Here is an 18385-nt window from a genome sequence, read left to right as displayed (position 1 = left end):
ATGGGTCCTAATAAGACAGCTGATCAAAATGAAACAACACTGCAGCTGTACGTTTGGTCAAAAAAGAAGAAGTTTGTAAATAAACAGGTTGTAAATTCGATCAACCACCACACTACAAACGTACGCTTAGTACCGCCATCCTTACAGCTGCCATATGAATAGCTTACGACTTTCTCTGCTCACGTTTCTGTTGCCTTCACAGATTTCCAAGTGGATATGAGGGATGGACTTTTCAGACTGCCCGCCATCGGTGCTGCTTGCGCCAACTGACGAGGCTCGCACCCATCCCAGGCACAGACACTCATCCCGGTTTTCAGTGGCAGCGAGCTCCTCCTCAGCACAGACCGTACCTGACGCTGGAAGCTGCTTTCGGGAAGAGATGGGTGCGAGATACCCCTTGTTCTTTCCCCAAAACCTTGGCGGGCTGCCGGAGGAGGCGGCACGGTGCCGGCCGAGGCCAGGCCGCAGCTCCCGCTCCCCGGGCACTTCTTGCTGCCCTGCCCGGGAGAGGCCACCGTGCTGCCCGCCAGCGAGGGAAAACCCCGGCTCTTCTCAGGCGCTGCCTCCACCTGCGGCCCAGGAGGGCGCAGAGGACGGTGCAAGGCAGAGGTGAAGGCGGCTCTGAGGTACTACCCGGCGGGGGTGGCCAGGCAAGGGGAGGCTCTTCCCTCCCCAGCACCCCAGCCCGCTGACTGGGAAGGGTGGGGAGACCAGAGGCGGCTGAGGCGAAGCCCCGCCGCGGGCGGAGGGAACCAGTGGGCGCTGACTGGGCTGGGCGGCCCCGGGCGGCCTCTGCCGCCTGTCGGGACGCGGCCGCCGTTTGGTGGCGGAGCGGCGCGGCAAAGCCCGGCCCGGCCCAGCTGGGCGGCGGGCCCGTCCCGGCGGAGGGCGCGGCCCGTCCCGCCCCCGCACAGCGCCAACAGCCGGAGCGGCGGCACCACCTCGGCGGCGCTGGGCCGGGCTCCCCCCCTCGCCCTGCGCGTCTCTCTCGCCGCCTTTTCCTGTCTGCATCCTCCCCGGTCCTCCGCCCCCCCTCCTCCCTCAACACCCCCCCCCTCGCCATTTTCAACCCGGGAGGAGCTCGGCGGGGACTTCCCTGAAACTTCGCGGGGGAACTCGCCCGGCGCCTCCGGGGCGGCCGCAAACTTTTCGCCGCGGCGCCCGTCTCTCCCCGTCCCTGACCCCTCGGCTCCGGCGGGAAGTTTTCGATGAGCGCCCCTCCGCTGATCCGGTCGCCCAGCCCGCTGCCGCCGCTGGGGGCTGCTGCCGGCGGCGGCGTCGCCTTCCACCTCCAGATCGGGCTGAGCCGGGAGCCGGTCCTGCTGCTGCAGGACTCCTCGGGGGACTTCAGCCTCGCACACGTCCGGGAAATGGCTTGCTCCATCGTCGACCAGAAGGTAAGAAGAAAACCCTCCACCGTCCCCCCTTCCACCGCCCCCCCCCCGGACCCCGCGGCCCGCTGGCGCTGATGGTGGCTGTAAACTTTCCTCTCCCCGGCTCCGGGGCTAATGAGACCGATCGCAACTTTACTGCGCCTCTCCTCCTCTGCCGCCGGCCCCGCTTCCCTCACCCCGGCCCCCCGCTCTTCCTCTGCCGCCATCCCCCCGCCCCCCCTGCCCCGGTGCCGAGGAGGCTCCGTGCGGGATGCTCGCATGCGAGTTTGACTTTTATTTTGTTGGCAGTAGATGCAATTAGCTGTACTAATAGCTGTTATTAAAAACAACCCCCAGCCGGATCTGTCTGCCTGCTTTTTAATGCTGCGGAAGGAGGGGCGGGGGGGGGGGAGCAGAAACCTGTCAGCTGTGATGGCAGCGCGGCGCCCTGGGGCAGTTTGCGCGTTGTCCCGGCCTCCGCTGGGAGAGGAAACTTTCCACTGAAAAAAAAAAAAAAAAAAAAAAGGCAAACAGCAACAAGGAAAAAACCAACCTCGAGAGCCCCAGGATTCAAAGCGGCGCCCAGCGCTTCGCACGCCTTCCCGGTGCCGGGCAGCGCGGCGGGGCCGGGGCGGGGGGCGAGGGGTCCGCGGTGCGGGCCGGCGCTGGGTGCCAGCCCCGGGAGCTGGCAGGTGGCCGCGGGACCGGAGCGGGGGCTGAGCCAGCCCCGGCTGGCAGCCGCTGGGCTGCGGGCGGCGGTGGGTCACTCGGCGGGAGGGCGGGGAGCGGCTGCCGCGCTGGCCCCGGCGACAACGGTGGTGGCGCCGCCTGCGGGGGTGGCACTCGCCGCTGCTCCTCGGACACGGTAGCATCGCCGGGCGCAGTTCGCCAGGAGTCCGCTAAAATTGGCGCAACACGCCGAAATTCATCTCGCTTGCGTCTGGACCTTTATCTGTGTTTTGACAATGGTGGTGTTATGCTAAAATAAAGTTTTACTGTATCAGTGTTTACTGTGTGAAAGACCCACAGAAAAGTATCATAATGATTAAAAAAGACAAAAAACCAAATGTAAACTAAATATTCAGGATGGTCGTAATGGAAAAAGTTGGGCTTTCCCCCCCTTGTTTTTACTGAGGAAAAATAATTTCAGGCAGAGATTTATTTATTTATTCAAGTTGATAGCTTATAGCCTTGGTTTATGTCTGGACATCCCATCAATCTGAACTTAACTAAATAGTGGCATTTCCGGTTTTTTGAAGAGCAACTGATGAAATGTTTGCAAAAGAAGTATGAAATAGGCATCTTCATTTCTAAATTTTGTGGTTTTCTGAGTTTAAGAAATGGTTACCTCCTTTACTAAACTTAATTCTGAAGAAAGTCATACCCTTTTGTTTAGGCATATTTGCTTTCAAAGCTAGGCCAAAACTTGTTACTTGGTCACATATGTCAGACACAAATACTTTTAACATTTCACCATTTGAAAGTTATTCTGCCAGCAATAATGAAACTGTTAAGAATGTTACATGTATTTCTAATGTGTGCTTGAGTAGTTTATTAATTTAATGGGTTTGCTATAAACTTGAGTGTAATCTTAATTTCCTAACAATGTACCGTTGTCTAAAGAAAACTAAATGCGTTGGCTTGTGCTCAGTCAGATCTATTTGAATAAGTACTGACATAAAAATTTTGAATGCTTTAATTTGTTGTAGTTTCCTAATTACAAGAGAGCATCGTTTAGCTTCTTTTCTGCAGAACACACTTAAGTGAGGAACTCTCTTCTAGTCACGGTTTCTCAGAACCCAGATATCTGCTTTTCCAAGGGTGTTGAGAAGGAAGTGGCTCAAAGAAAGGGAAAATTGGAAGAGTGATAGACTTTGGATTTGTTTTCTCTTTCTTTTTAGGTGGTGGCCTCTACCTCCACTGCTCTACAGATAAATTTGTATGTTTAGTCTTCAGAATCTTTGTTTTAAGCTTAAACCTGCCACTATGTCTGTATACATGACTTCGCTAAGGCTTGTCCTTTCCCTGAACTTGACGGGATGGTAACAAAGTAACTCGGCATACTGGCAGAGACCCTCTCTTCAAAAAAATTACCTGGTATCTAGAATTGTTGTGAGGTAACTTTGTGTGTGGTACAGATTTTCTCTTCTATTGAAATGATTTGAAACGTTGCTCACTCTTGATTTTATGAGGAAGACGTATTTGCTTATCACCATCAAGCAGGAGACTATAATGTAGAGAATATTTATTGAAATCTCACACTGTTTTCAAGTTTCTTTGGGTCTGTAAAGTAGCAGCCTACCAGGTAACAGTTTTGTCCCAAAGTCTCTGGTCTGGGTTGTTTGTTTAAGCAGTATATAAGCATGAGAAAACGTGATTTTGTTTTTCTCTTTGGCTATTGTGTTAGACTGCTAAAATCAACTCTGTGGTGTGCTATTAAATATTTAAGCAGTCCTCTTGTGCATAACTTTATTTTTAGGATTGTGCCAAATTCTCTTCAGTATCAGTCAGATGATCTGTTTATAGAGAGCCTCTTCCATGGTAATGTGGGTATACCTGAGTCAAGATATTTATGACCCTTATTCTGCCCAGATTTATACACCGACTTAATTTAGTACTGCTCAAAATTTATGTTAAATTGAACTAAGCTTGTCAAAGTTCATAGAGTAGAGCATATTTAGGCCTGAGTATGTTGTTAATATAGGGGATGTGTGTGTGTATAGATGTATTTGTGTATGTATGTGTGTTTATGTATAAACCCATCATATTTCCGTGTCTTTATATGGTGGATTTATATATAAATAATACACATGTGCATCCACATATGTAAAACTGTTATTTCTATGTATAATTAGAAGTTTATATTTAGATATAAACATGTATTTGCATATATTTATGCAAATGCTAGTGGACTTTAAACAGCATCTGAAGTGCAAAAGTTAGGTTTTTAATTTTGGTAGAGAGTATAATTTCATTAATAATCTAATGCATATGATGTGCAAAATAGAATGAGGAAAGTGTGTTTTTTCTCTGTCGTCCATGAGAGGCCTTCTTTTAGGAATTTCATCCTGACATAACTGTATGGAAACTTTCTTAACAAATCTTTAATTAAATGGTATGTACTGGTTTCAGGCATAAATTCAAACACATTTAAATCTGTTAAGAACTGCTCTGAAGACAAAAAAAATGTGATTCCTTTGAGTTTGTGTATTTTGTTTGTCTTTTTAGAACCAGGGACATGAAAACCTTGAGACCTGTTCATGTGGGGCTATTTTTTCTTCAGTTGAAAAGGAATTTTAGTGTTTAAATGATGATGTGGTTGACAAGAAATGAGGATCAACTGCAAAATATGTGTCAGTGTTTGACTTCTAGGCTAACTCCCCCACAAGAACATTGGGAGGATATTGTAAAATACAATTTTTGTTTTCTGAAGATAAATAGTTTGAATTACTGCCCTTTTTGGGTTAGCTGCACACAATAGAACCACTTCTCCAGGGCAAAAGTATAACGCAAAGCTCACTAAGTAAGGACGTGGCATATTTTTAATTGTCTGGAAAGACTTTCTTTTTACTAGTGAAAGATAAAGGAAGGAATCTTTATAAAAAAATTTTATAGAAATGCCTACATTTTAATTCAAGGGGGAAAATAGTTATTATTTATATTTTATATTTGTTGAAATTCTTTGTCATCCTTATACCTCGCATGCGATGTGTTGGACTACTGCGGTGGCATTGCCAAGGTTTGAAAACTTTTGAGTTCTCAAGTAAATACATGATGGAATGTTATTTGATTGGAGAATGTGGGTTTTATAAAATAGCCCTTAGGCCAGCCACTAAGATCAGATGTTGGCTATGCCTTCGGCATTTGAAGGCAGAGGAGTTACAAGGAATAGGAAACACAGACAACAAATACAAGAAACAAAATTTGATCTGAAACAGAGGAAGCAAAAATTGATCTGCGTAGGCCATGTGTAGTACAGACTGATTTATAAAAGTAGTGTTGTGGATGGTTCACTGGTTTGGATAATTCTGAAATTTCACAGTAGGAAAAAAAGAAGTAATAAACAAAAAGTAGACCATTTCGGGAAGGGGAAGGGCAAAAAGAAAAGTAATGAAAAGGTGGTTCAAAAGGCATACTGCAGCTGGAATACTGTGCCCAGATTCATCTTTATGGAAGGTATTCAGTGTTAAATTAGGAGAATTGTCACAAATCAAGCCTTTAAAAAACATTCCTGAGAATCAAACTGAATGCATTCAGGAACAGGTGGGCATCCACTTACGCTTCTGGTTGTCCTTGGTAAAAGAAATCTAACTTATTCTTAAATAAATAAAATAGGAAAACCAAAATAACCTTAGTTTTGTTTTCTCAGGCCAAAATCTCCAAACTGGTGGTCTGAGTGGAGAAAGGAGCTTTTCTAAAGGTTGACATGAAAATATGCTTAACCTTTCCTGCAAGAGTTTTCAAGCAGCCATGGAAAACATATGGGTTTGTTTATATGGATCAGGTATTTTTATTTTTTTTCCTCCTCCCCTTCTTACCCTCCATCTCCCAATCTACTAACTCTCTTAAAATAAACAAGAGCCTGGTGGTAATGAAATCATTTCCTTTGGAGTGGGATAGGGACTCAGGGTAAATAGTATACTAGAAAGAAGGATTTTTAGCCTCGGGATAAACAGAGAAACTGTGACAGGCTTCCACTATGCTGACCCAAACTCATATACCTTCAATCAAACACACGGTTGTAGGCATTTCATATATTCACTACATTTTTGGCTGTAGCCACAGACTTCATATGTTCTGGAAAAGTTAGTACAGATGTGCTGTTTGTCTCTTAAAGTTACATTCTTATGGAGTCTTTACCTGCTGTACACTGGTAACAAAATGTTAAACTTTTTTCCCCAAAGTAAGTCTGTCCCTGCATGGAATGCTTTCTTCTGCCTGTGTTGTGAAAACACCAGGTTGTTAAATTTCATTTGAGGAATGCGAGGTGCCTTGTCATTATGCATATAAACATATTCCAAAAGTGAAAGTACTTTTCTAATAATCTCACTCTTATAAACTGAAGTGAGACTTTTGATATTTACTGTTTAATCTTTTATTGACTTTACATTTATTATTCTCCACCCTGGAAACTGTAAGTCAATGTATGTAACAGTAGTTTGTAGATTAGTTAAAATTACTTTTGGAGCATGTGTGAGAAAACACTAGGCAAAGCATAATTTAGATGAAAGGGAGTAAGTCTGAATTTGTTTAAAGAAACTGTGGGGTTTTTAAGAAATGGTAACTGTTATCTATCCTGTTCATGAGCCAGGTAACGAAAATGTGTCTATTGCCACAAACTTATCTAAAGCATTTGAGATATTCTTTGTCAGAGATTAAAGGCTATCAAATGAATTCTTACAGAATAAAAAATAAGATGCAGCTTTGGATCAGGGACAGGCTTGTAACCAAAGCAGTTGACATTTTAATTTTTAAAGGAATTATAATAGCCTTGTGTTGATCTTGTGTTAGTCCTACTGATGGTTCCTCCAGGAAATACATAATTTCCATAATGATTTTAAAAAAGTAAAAGGTAAATCAGCATATGAGATGCTTCTCATTATCGATGAGATGAAGCTCTATTGACAGAGAAAGGATGGAATTTATTAGTGAAGTTCCCAGATAGAAGTATATATGTGGACGTTGTATGACACGTGAGTCAAACTCAGTGAGTTTGAAATACCCGAGGTCTATCTGTCCAATACAAGGCTTCCTGGCCGTAACCACACAGATGACCTGAGAACGCACAGTAAGCCCAGTGCATCCTGAAGGTGTGTTGGATTTACTGCTTGTACTCAAGTGATCTGTGCTGTGGATTATTTGTGAAATCCCTGCACAGACTTGCGCAGACTTTGTCCACACGTATTTTCCCATGATTTCTGGAAATCCCTCACAAACATCCAAACCTGTTTGCTCTTGCTATCTAGATTTATTTTTTTTTTAATGTATTTGGAGAAATCTGGCAATATGGTTACCATGTGTGTTACACTGTGGTTACCTGCAAGAAAACAAGCACACTTCTTTAAGTCTGTATATTGTTACAGTAAAAATAAGAAACCAAATGTATTTTGTATATGAAATTATTTTGATTAAAAAGTTTTGCCAAATGTATGTTTGTGGGGTTTTTTTTAGTGACTCTATGCTAGCAGTTATTTTAAGGACATCTGTGGAATTTTTAAGATATGGCTATGTGAAATTAAAAATTACAGCTGATAAAGACAAATTAGGTGCAGTGAGACTGAGAGTTATCTATCTCCAGCAACTTGTGATAAGCACATGCATTGTTTGTTTTGTTTTGGTTTTTTTTTTTTTTTGAAATCACTTCTGTACAATGCTACAGGCCATCACTAACTTCTTGACTTTGCCCTCTGGTTGAGTTCAGACAGGTTTATGTTGATAATATGTAATACGGCTGCAGTTATACAGATGCAATTAAGTATATAAATAAAACCTCTCTCCCAGGTGTGTATCCAAAGCTTAGGTGAATTCATTTGAGCTTCCCAGTGCAGATTTCTGAATGCTCTGCAGCTGCTGGGAAATGTTTTGTTTCTGCCTCTATATACAGAAACAAGTGCTACAGGTCCATCTGTTCTCTAGAAATATTTGATTAGTCCTTGCAGTACAACAGTGTCGCTCTGTACCTGTCTTCAGTCAGTGCTAGCAATTGACTTACGTTTGACTCTTGCAGCTTAGAGGAGGATTTCTCTTTCCAGTTGTCTTCTGGAGCTACCATATACTTCTTGCATAAGGTCAGATTGTCAGTTTTGGAATGTATTTGAAATATGCTTTAGTGTGTGTTTCAGTAAAATAATTGTTTCATTTTCCAATGTCAGATTTCAGCGTTTCTTACACAGGGTTGATGGTAGAGGTTCTACTAGAAAGGCTACCTGCATTTTGTTATCATGTCTCATTAACTCCAAAAGAATGTGGGTTGTATGAGAGTAAAAATAAAAAAATAATAAAAAAAAATATTCCCCATTTCATTGAGATATCTTTTACTCCATCTTTGACAGGGATTTTCTTTCCATACCTGTTTATGTTCATTGTGCTTTCCACTTTGTTAGAGGTGACTTTTGATGCAATGCCTTTCTATGCTTGGCTGGTGGGACACTCACTGGGGTAAGCTTGGATGCTCAGCGTGAACTTAGTGCTCTGCCCAGACGTCACCTTGTTTACATTTTCCCAGCTTGTGGTATCCCTGTGAATGCTCAGGATTTTGCAGAGCAAACCAGATTTCTTTGACAGACTTTCAGCTTTCTTCTTCCTCATACAAGACTTTTAGTACTGCTAAATGATCTCTTGCTTTTGGGGACTTTTCTTTGCTTTTGAATATTTCTATCCATGTGACAGTCTAAGATGATGACAGACTTGATGTCACTCAAAAACTGTGTATAAGATTAAAATAACTTGTACATATCTGTGTTGAACTTTTAAAGTGCACTTGAAGTCAGCAGATTTTTGTTTTTTAAATCCTCTTCTAGTTTTCTCTGCTGGAATAACATGTGAAGGTTTGAAAGGTAGTGTAGTGTCCACACTGTTACCTCTACATTATAATGTGGTACGTATTACAGTGATATAGGCATAGTCATAAAGTTAGACATAAATTTCAGTGCATATGGCTGTATCTTACTTTCTCTTCCTCCGTGTATTTGTGGGTTCCTTTTGCTTGTTCCTTGTAATTCTGTTTTCTTCTTCAGCTGTGGAAAACTTGGTCAAAACATATGCTTTCACTTCTCCCACCATGCTAAATGTATAATGGTATTGTGATTGTCTCTCTTAGATGGCCACAGTCTGCCGTGTGTGCCTCTTCTGTAGTCAGAATCAGTTCAGAAACAGAGTTATGATATAGCTGGTTATTTTGATCAAAATTAAGTAAATAACAAATTTTATTCTGTTTTTGAAAAGTAAGAGACATGAACCTACTTCATCTAATCTGGATTTTGGCTGTTTTCTAAGAGAAGAAAAGAGGCATTTAGAGGCTTTTATTAGTGGTTGGCATAAAAAGGTCTTTCCAATGTAATTATAAGCACAAGGAATACAAAACTATACGAAGAGAAGCTGCAAATCATGACCACAGTTGCCAGCTCTAAACCTTTATCTTGTGCACTTTAAAAGAACCATGTATCTGACCATGTTCTGTGCAGCCTAAAAGCATGTTCTGTTTCTTCTCTCTTCAAGTTATAAAAAAAAGTCAACCTTGAGAAATGTGTTTTTTTTTTCTTAAGTGTTAGAAATAGTTTTTGTTAGCATCTTGTCAGTTGCAAAAGCACAGACAAGACACAGCTGGGACTGGGAGCAACATTCTGGCTGGAAGGCAGTTTGCCTATGATGCTTATTCTTAAAAACAGCATCTTTCATACTGCCATATCTTCTTCCTACCACCTGAGAAATCCTTTTACATAAAAATTGAAATTACTAATGTATGTGGGCCATAATGGTAAAGTATACCATGGTCGCCTTCTTTGCAGCACCATATGCATATGCAGGAAAGCTGGGGAGGGACTCTTTACCAGGGAGTGTAGTGATAGGACAAGGGGAGGCGTCCCTGCCCATGGCAGGGGTTTTGGAACAAGATAATCTTTAAGGTCCCTTCCAACCCAAACCATTCTATGATTCTAGTGTATGTCCTTATGTAATGTATAGATTATGTATGTAAATTATGTACGTAATAGATTATGTATGTAATGTATAGGCTAGGGTCTGTATATAGACTGAAACAGTCCCGAATGCCCCATAGATCCTTGGACCACAAAGGGTTGTTTATGCGATTTAAACTTTTTAAATTGTGGTTTAGATCCACAGGATAAGGGTCACCCCACTGATAAGGAGAACAGTATGAGTTATTGACACCGTTTTCAGTCTAGCTGTAATAATATTCACATTTTGCTCTGGAGTTCGGTCCCCCTCTGCATCTGCTTTAAAGGGTTGCATTGCAGGTTTGCTTGCTGTCTGTTTACATGATGTGACTCTAGATGTGCTGACCATGCTATCTAATGTTGTACATGCTGATGTTACCTGTCTGAGGATTTCATACTGTCACCCAAAATCAACTGCATCTAGGAAAATGTGAAAATTGTACACCGAAATAATAAAATGCCACCTTTGAGATATTTGCAGTATGTGTGGACTTATGCATTTGTTCTGGTACATTTATTATGACCACCACTAAAAAGAAGAGATGCAGCAAAATATGTAGAATATGAGTAGGAGTCTGGCCAGTTCCAAACCCACGTAGTTTTCACTGCATTTTTTTCTGAAAGAGTTGTCTGTCCTACACAAAGAATATGGGGGGAGGCGAGGGGGAAAGTGGAGTGAAAATTGAAAGAATCCGGTAAGAGTCTGTGTGTGTGCTTGTGTGTGTATGTGGATTAGATGAAGGGAGGAGACCTCTTGATTCTAGACTATGTTTTTTTCTTCTTTCCCAAGGAAAATTAAGCTTTGCTGTCTGTGTGTTATCTTTCTAATGTGACTATGTTTGCTGGCCTGTTTGTCATAAGAAGCTTGATAAGTCATTGTAGCAGAAAGAGTTCAGGTAACCAGCTATCCGATTGTTAGGCACAAAATGTGGTAAAATCAAATTGGAAAATAAATATTTGTGCTTTACATCTAGAAACATATCTCTAGTCTATCTTCAATCTGTGTTTACGATCATACTTTTTGTTGTTATGCCATCTGTACTTGACCCAGAGAATAACACATGTATTCAAACCTACAAACAGATGCCAGTGTTTTGACTTTCAGTTCTTAATCTGGGTTAAATGATCATCCAATGTAAACCTTCTCTTTCTTCCTTCCATTTGATTTCTTTTATTTGGCAACTGTCACAGAACTGAGGAGGTTCTGAGCTGTATTCTGGGGCTGAATTAGTTCTTGATGTGAACTAAGTTCTTTAAGGGGAGTTACAAAGGTGATGGAAGTAAACTCTTGTAGCTAGTGACAGAGGGTGAAATAAAGAGCAATGACTGCAAATTATGGTTTGAAAGAGATTCAGATTAGACATCAGGAAAAAAACTCCCTTGCTAGGAGAGTAGTGCAGTACTGGAGCAGATACCCAGAAAGGCTGTGGAAACTTCATCCTTCATTTTTGGACTTGGGTAAACAAAACCTTGTGTTGGAGATAGTCCTGCTGTAAGTGAGAAGTCAGAGTGGATAACTTCCAGAGCTTCCACTATTTCTGTGATTCTCAGAGTATGCGGTTCATCGTGGTCAATAACTAAACTAATATTCAAGTTAAAGTAGCAGCATTCTCCTGTCAGACACAGTTAAATTTGTTCAGCAGTTGAAACAGCCTATATATAGTTTTAACCAATCTATGTTTTTTTTTCTTCATGCTCTGTGTTGTTTCTATAGTCTCTGAGTTGAATATTTTAAAATTAAAAGTTGTATCTGATAAAAATTAAAAGTTATATCTGACAGTTAAATATACCTAATAAAGAGGAGGTACAAAAGAGCTGGAAAAAATATTTCTTACAGCTTTTGAATCTGTGTTTATGTGTGTACATTTGTTGCATTAATACCTAATAGATATTAAGCAGCCTGTGTAGATAGATGGAGCGTTATTATATGCTATATTGTGTACAAGGAAGAAGTCCTTCCCTTCAGTACTTTGCAGTCAAGGTGTACTGGACAGCTGGTTGTTACACCACATCTTAAACCACATGAAATGATATCTCAGCATTAAAACCAGCAGTTTATCAGCAGTATCTTTGAAGAAAACCCTACGAGAAATTCATCTTGCGTTGTAGGCAAAAGCACAGAAGTTCCTCATGGAAACTTGTGGTTAGCAAAAATGGTTAGTAAAAGCCACTAGCTCTTTTGATATGAAATAATGACTTCAAATCTTATGGATTAGAAATAAAAAAAATGTTACATAGGGAAGAGGCCTGCTGAGTTACCTATCCTGCTGGAACGGTGGAGGGTCGGTCTGTACAGAGATGAAAGGAAGAAATGATAAAATGAAGTAATACACCCATCTGCTGCAAAGATTGCTTTAAGTGGAACAATGTGTAATTTTTCAAGGAAGGAAGACCATATATATATATATATACACATATACTGCTTGAGAAGTGAACTGATGAGGACATGCTTGATTTATCTGTCTTTGCAGAGAGGATGTGTTCATGTTAGGGATGTTCCAGAGGAAAAAAGATGCATTATTTAGACCCCACCTTGCTGTTAGGGCTTAGAGGGAAGGCCAGGGTGATGGCACAGCTGAAGTTAGTGTTTGTTGTATTACTACTTGTTTCCCCCCTCTTTGCTCATTTTTCCTATGCTTCTTACCAGGCTATTATCACATGGTCACACTGTGTAACTTAGGGATGTAAAGTTAATATCCTGTACTGATAGACGGCCATTGAGTAAACTTAGGGCATACAGTCTAAGCTAAAATTTGGCTGCCAGTTATTCAGCATACCTTAATGTACTGTGCATTCACAGACGGCACATAATTGTATGTTCAATTTATATGTTTAAATTTAAGAAAGTTAACAGCATTTTGGTAACATTCAAAGTTGGTATAGTTTGTGTATTGTTTCATGCGGTCACATAATTTTGTTAAATATCTTGGTTTACCCAGAAGTAAGTGCTTCATGTTGTTACAAAAAGAAAAACAAATTTGTGGCAGTTTTACTGATGGTTTGGCAAGCTTAGCTTTTTTGGGTATAACATAGATAAAAGAATAAGGATGAAATCCCTTTTGAAGACTGAAGTGCAAAACAAGAAGTTCTAAACTTCTGAATCTACTGGAAATCAGACCTGTTTGTTCAAAGATGGCCTAAGAACAGAAAGCTTCACTTGGTCAGTTGAAAAGGTTGGCAAATGAACGCTTCCTTATTTGAGAGGTAAATAATCAATATGTAAAAACTTGCTAGAATGTCTTTGGAGATACCTCAAGAAAAGATCTGAAGGAAAAACGCCTTCATGGATCTCCCTAAAATACTGTGTATATCTCATCCATTGCTGATGAGTGAAGCTGCATTGTTTACCTTTAATTTAGGAAGCATATTTTTTCTGTTAAGAAATCAATTTTTGAGTAATAACGTCACCATTTTTTCCCCTCTGTTTAGCAGTACAAGAGGGAGGTTCTCAAAACAACAAAAATCATTATATAGCAAGAGAGATGCTTCACAAAGGGCAAGTTAAAGCTTAATTTCTGTCTTTTGAATAGGAGTGCATAAAAATCTCTGTGTGGCTTGATTGTTACCTCCTCCTTTTCCCAAAGTGTTTCAGTCAAAAATGAATGTTGAATGTCACTTGCCATATTTAAACCATGCTTATTTGAGTATAGGAATAGGACAAGAGTTTAAAAAAAAATTGAGACTGAACCCCGGATAATTACAAATACATTTATAAAATTTAATAAATATTCCATTTCTTCTAATCCAAGATAGATGCAGACTCCAAAGATTGCATTAGATCGTCATGAATTAGGTACTCAACCAGCTCTGCAACAATATGAAAACACATGAACCTTTAGATTGGAATAATCTGTATTTTCATTCTTTCTCTAGACAAAAAGAATTGCTTATATACGTGAATATAGCATTATGAGTGAACTTTTGCTTTCTCTACACACACAATATTTTGTCTGAATGGAGGAAATAATCCTTTGCTTTAGAATTATAAACATAAGCACTAGTATGAATGTTTTGAAGTTTACATCTTCAGGTGTATAGAAACACATTGCTGTGCTGGCTTTATAAACTTTGGTATTAAGAGATACATGTTTCCCAGATTCAGTATTTTCTGTATTTGATCATTTCTCTGACTCTTGCTGGCCGTGGATAACACTGAACAAGTCACTTTCTTCCCTCACATATTAGTTTCCATTTCTGAATGGCATATTGATACTGAGGAGGACTAAACATGAATAAAGAAGGATTTTGACTGTGAGTAATCTTAACAGATCTTTTTACTCTGTAAAATATCTAAGAATTTCATATATAGAAGTTTATAAGTGATTTTTGATGAATCTTAGAATTTACACTACAAAGATTTGTCTATACAACCAGAAATATTGATGAATATTTATGTAATATATTCTCAGAATGTTTCTAAAATATTAGGCTATGATGCTTGTTAGTATATAGATACTTGCTGGTTGGAAATAACAAATAAAAAGGACTACAATGAATTATAGTAGTAATAATTACAATGTTTATTAAGAATTGGTTTTAAATTGTATTAGAAACTTATATGGAGTGTAAAATATGCTTCTAGGTATCTTTCTGACTGTGAAAATCTTGTTAGAGTTCTGTGAATGAATTCTTGCTTTGAATACTCACATTTTGTGTGCAAATTCTATAGTTGGGCCTGTATTTATTAAAGTTTCTTGTAGTACAAGGAAGTTGCCCTTCGTTCCAGTATATTGTTAAATTTTTCTGATTTGTAATTTCTTGGCATTATTCTTCAGTAATTTCCACAAATATTATGTATGTAGCACTTAAGCGTGCATTTAACTTTTCCTCTGTCAATTACCTGATTCAGTTTACTGCTCAGGTGCTCTGAAAGGTCAGTGGGAGAATGAGGACAAATGACAGGCGGGTGGAGTGGACACTACAAAGAAACTAGATCTTGGTTTTCTAGGCCTAAGAGTTTATGGGTTCGTTGTTCTGTCATCTCTGACCTTGCACCCACCTGCCCCCTCCCCTCCCTTTTTTTTCCTGTAGGCTGGATTCAGTTACATTTGATGGAAGACTAGAGATATCAAAGAGAATTTAGTTCTTCTGTCTTTTCAAAGAGACCAACATCTGGGTAGAACAAGGAGCCAAGTAATCTGACTGAAGAGAGGCTGCCCTGGAGCTCGGGCTTATTAGGTTGCAGAGAATTCATATGGGAGACAGACATTTCAACTGGCTTAGGCATAGAAAATTTTACATCAGAATTTACAAACAATTGTGAGACAAATGCATTGGAAATCAAGCTTTATTATTACTAGGTTAAATGAATGCAAATCATTGTGCATCCTTAGATTCTCTTTTGCCTTCTAATTTGCCTCAGCAGACAAAATTAAAGGAGCTGTTTGTAGGTTCTCTAGTTATATGTAAATTCTTAAATATTGTTAGAATATTAATGAGCGTTCCTAAATTAGTTATTTATTTGAAATGTCTTTTATCACACTGTCTCTCCTAGCAGCTAAGGATCTGGGCTATGACTCTTATGGGCCAGGCAGATCCTAACTAGCGTTTCTCTTATATGAGCAAGACTCCTTTTCTTAACCCTTCTCAGAGCAGATCGATGTGTTGACATCTTTCTGTATGTTCCAATATGCAATTTTAGACAGAATGCAATTTGTATGATTTTTTCTTAATTTTTTTTTTAGAAAAGCCCCCCAAACCAAAAAAAAACAACCCTGCAAAAGAACAGACGCCATTAAAACTCTTCTACAAAGTGTTTTTATCTTTGAGATTCAGAATGGCAAATTTAAATGAGGATATCATATAAAGGATAGATGTGTATCTAAACAAGTTTTAAAAAAATAAAAATATCTATGACGTTTTAAAGGTGCTTTATAATTCTTTCTTCCTACATATACATACAACCTCACCTGCTCCAGAAAACCATGGTTAGATTGGATTACAACTCGCTTTAAAGTATGTCAGACAGGGACAGTGGGAGAGAGTGCACCCTCAGATGCATCTTTAAGGTTCCTTCTAACCCAAACCATTCTATGATTCTGTGTCTTCACAGTTTTCTGATAGGGGCTTTTATTAGGATTATTTTGTTAAATTAGAATGGTAATTAAAACTTTGCTAATTTTAGAATATATTGTGTATAGCTTAGTTACACAAGAAGAGAGTACTCCTGCTTCTCATTTCTAATTGTGTAGTAAAGTGATAGTTTATTTTGTGCAGTGCAATTTATATATGAGGACAACTCTGTACAAATATTTATGTGGTTGGATTATATATTTGGACTACCATGGATATTGTGCAAAAAACCTCCCGTAAGCATACTGAAATGCACAGGACAACTGTCAAATTTATGAAAAATTTACTAGGTGGGTTCTTCAATTTTACTTCCAAGAAATTAATGGAACTGCTTTTTAAATGAATTTTTTAAACTAAGATTTTTTTTTTTTTTTTTCCAAGTTCAATTCTGGAATTAATTTTCACTTATTGCTTGGAAAATGGGAGTTTTAGTAATGGGGCCGTAGGCAGATGCAGGGCTATCGTACAAAAAATGGAAGCATACAATATTTTATAGAATATTTCTTCAGGCCAAAGAGTATTCATAACGAAAGTTCTGATTTCTGTTCTTGCAGTTTCATGTCAAGACACAATGACAACTTATGCTTTTTAAAAAATCGCACAAAAATGAATAGGTGAAGGAAAAAATCTGCAAGTAAATGTTTCTCTAGAAAGTAAGTCTGAAGACTTTCCTGCAGTGACTTGGGCTGTGAAAGCGGGAGGAAAAAATGAAGGGCATCTAATGAAAAACAGCTATCAGTTATCTGTGTACATATATTTTTGTTTGGAATCCATATAATAACAAAAACATGGCCTGAAGCATATGCTAGACATATTCTTTTACCTGAACAGCAATCAATATAAAATAATATAAACCATTTATATAGGTAATGAGACATGAAAATTTGGGTTCTTAAAGATGACTTTTACATATTTAAGTTATTGTGACTTTTCAGAGAAATCTAGCAAAAAGACTAATGACAATACTCTCTACAACATCTTGAATGAGGTAAAAAATACTGCATAAATAAAGATGAGCAAATACGTTGTATTAATACATGATTGCTAAAAGAAATTGTCAGTGACTTTCTACTATTCTCTTAAATTCTCATTGCATAATTTTTCTTTATGCAGACTGGCTGAAAGGTTGTTTGAAAGAGAACAAGGGACAGAATATGGTTAAAATGCGTGTGGAAAATCTTTTGGAATATTTTGAAAGTGCATAACTTACCACTGATGTTATTTGTGCATTCTAAAAGCTACATTAACGTAGGTTTCTTCTATGCTAGACTGGGAACCATTCCCAGCTTCATGGGCAGGTGAGTGCTACGGCTGCGTTCTTGGAGGCCTGGGGATATGGGCTGTGCTCTAAAAGGTCCCTTGTGCACCTTGGAGCACACCTGCCCAAGAAAATATATATTAAGCATGATGTCTGTTACATAGACTAATGCAGCTCAATGAAAAAGTGACTGATTCTGCTGAGACAGTAAATTTGGGATATCTCATCTTTTGATATAAGATTCTTGCGATTGCTAGTTGAAGACACTTAACAAATGGATTATATCTGCTCTTTCTTGAGATAACAGATGATAAGCTAGATGCCAAGACAAATGTCTTGCAAGACAATTAATTAATTGCTTAAACAATTGATAGAATACATGAAAAAAAAATTTTCAGGGGGGCCTCTGTTTTATTTTGGTGGGGTTTTTTTTTTGTTTGTTTGTTTGTTTTAATACCTAGCACTTGACCTCTATGAATAATTTGTTACTAATACTTGGACATTCACAAGGAAATAGATATGTCCGTGATAAGAAGAGGGTTTGGTTACTGTTGTGCTATACTTGAGCCCACAAAAATACCATTTTAAAAAACATGAATGTACTTTTGACTACCCAGTATATACCTGTGAGATGGAGGTGTACTTTTAGGGTGAGAGATAGAGAGGGAGAGATTTACAGTGCTGTATGAAATGGAAATTTTTTTACATGATGGAATAGTTTTGATTGTACAAAATCTAACTAGGTTTAATTGGCCTATATATTAAATAAATCAAGTATTTTTACAGAGTTGGTGATACCCTCCCTGTCCCAATCCATGAACTAAGTAAGTAACTCTGTGTACTTGGCAAGTAAATGAAACAAAGGCCAAAACTGAGATAAAATCAATGACTTTTATAATGCTCTCAGCTGCTAAGAAGTAGTTAATAGATTCTAGAGGTACCTGTTTCCATGTAAAATTTTCATCTGTGTAATTTGGCTTTGCCAGTCTGCTGTTTAACAAAGATCT

General features: G+C 39.3%; 1 protein-coding gene across 2 annotated transcripts in view; it reads left to right on the top strand.

The window, feature by feature from the left end:
• Window positions 1–1208: 1208 nt before the first annotated feature.
• The window catches only part of PRKD1 (protein kinase D1), a 131148-nt gene continuing 113971 nt past the window's right edge, over window positions 1209–18385 (top strand). For both annotated transcript variants that reach the window (XM_074148529.1, XM_074148528.1), the window contains exon 1: window positions 1209–1397. In XM_074148529.1, coding sequence (XP_074004630.1) covers window positions 1209–1397 — 189 coding nt within the window. The remainder of the gene's footprint in view (window positions 1398–18385) is intronic.

The sequence above is a fragment of the Numenius arquata genome, chromosome 6 (genome assembly GCF_964106895.1).
Source record: "Numenius arquata chromosome 6, bNumArq3.hap1.1, whole genome shotgun sequence".
Lineage (NCBI taxonomy): Eukaryota > Metazoa > Chordata > Aves > Charadriiformes > Scolopacidae > Numenius > Numenius arquata.
This window is presented reverse-complemented; position numbering and strand designations above follow the sequence as displayed.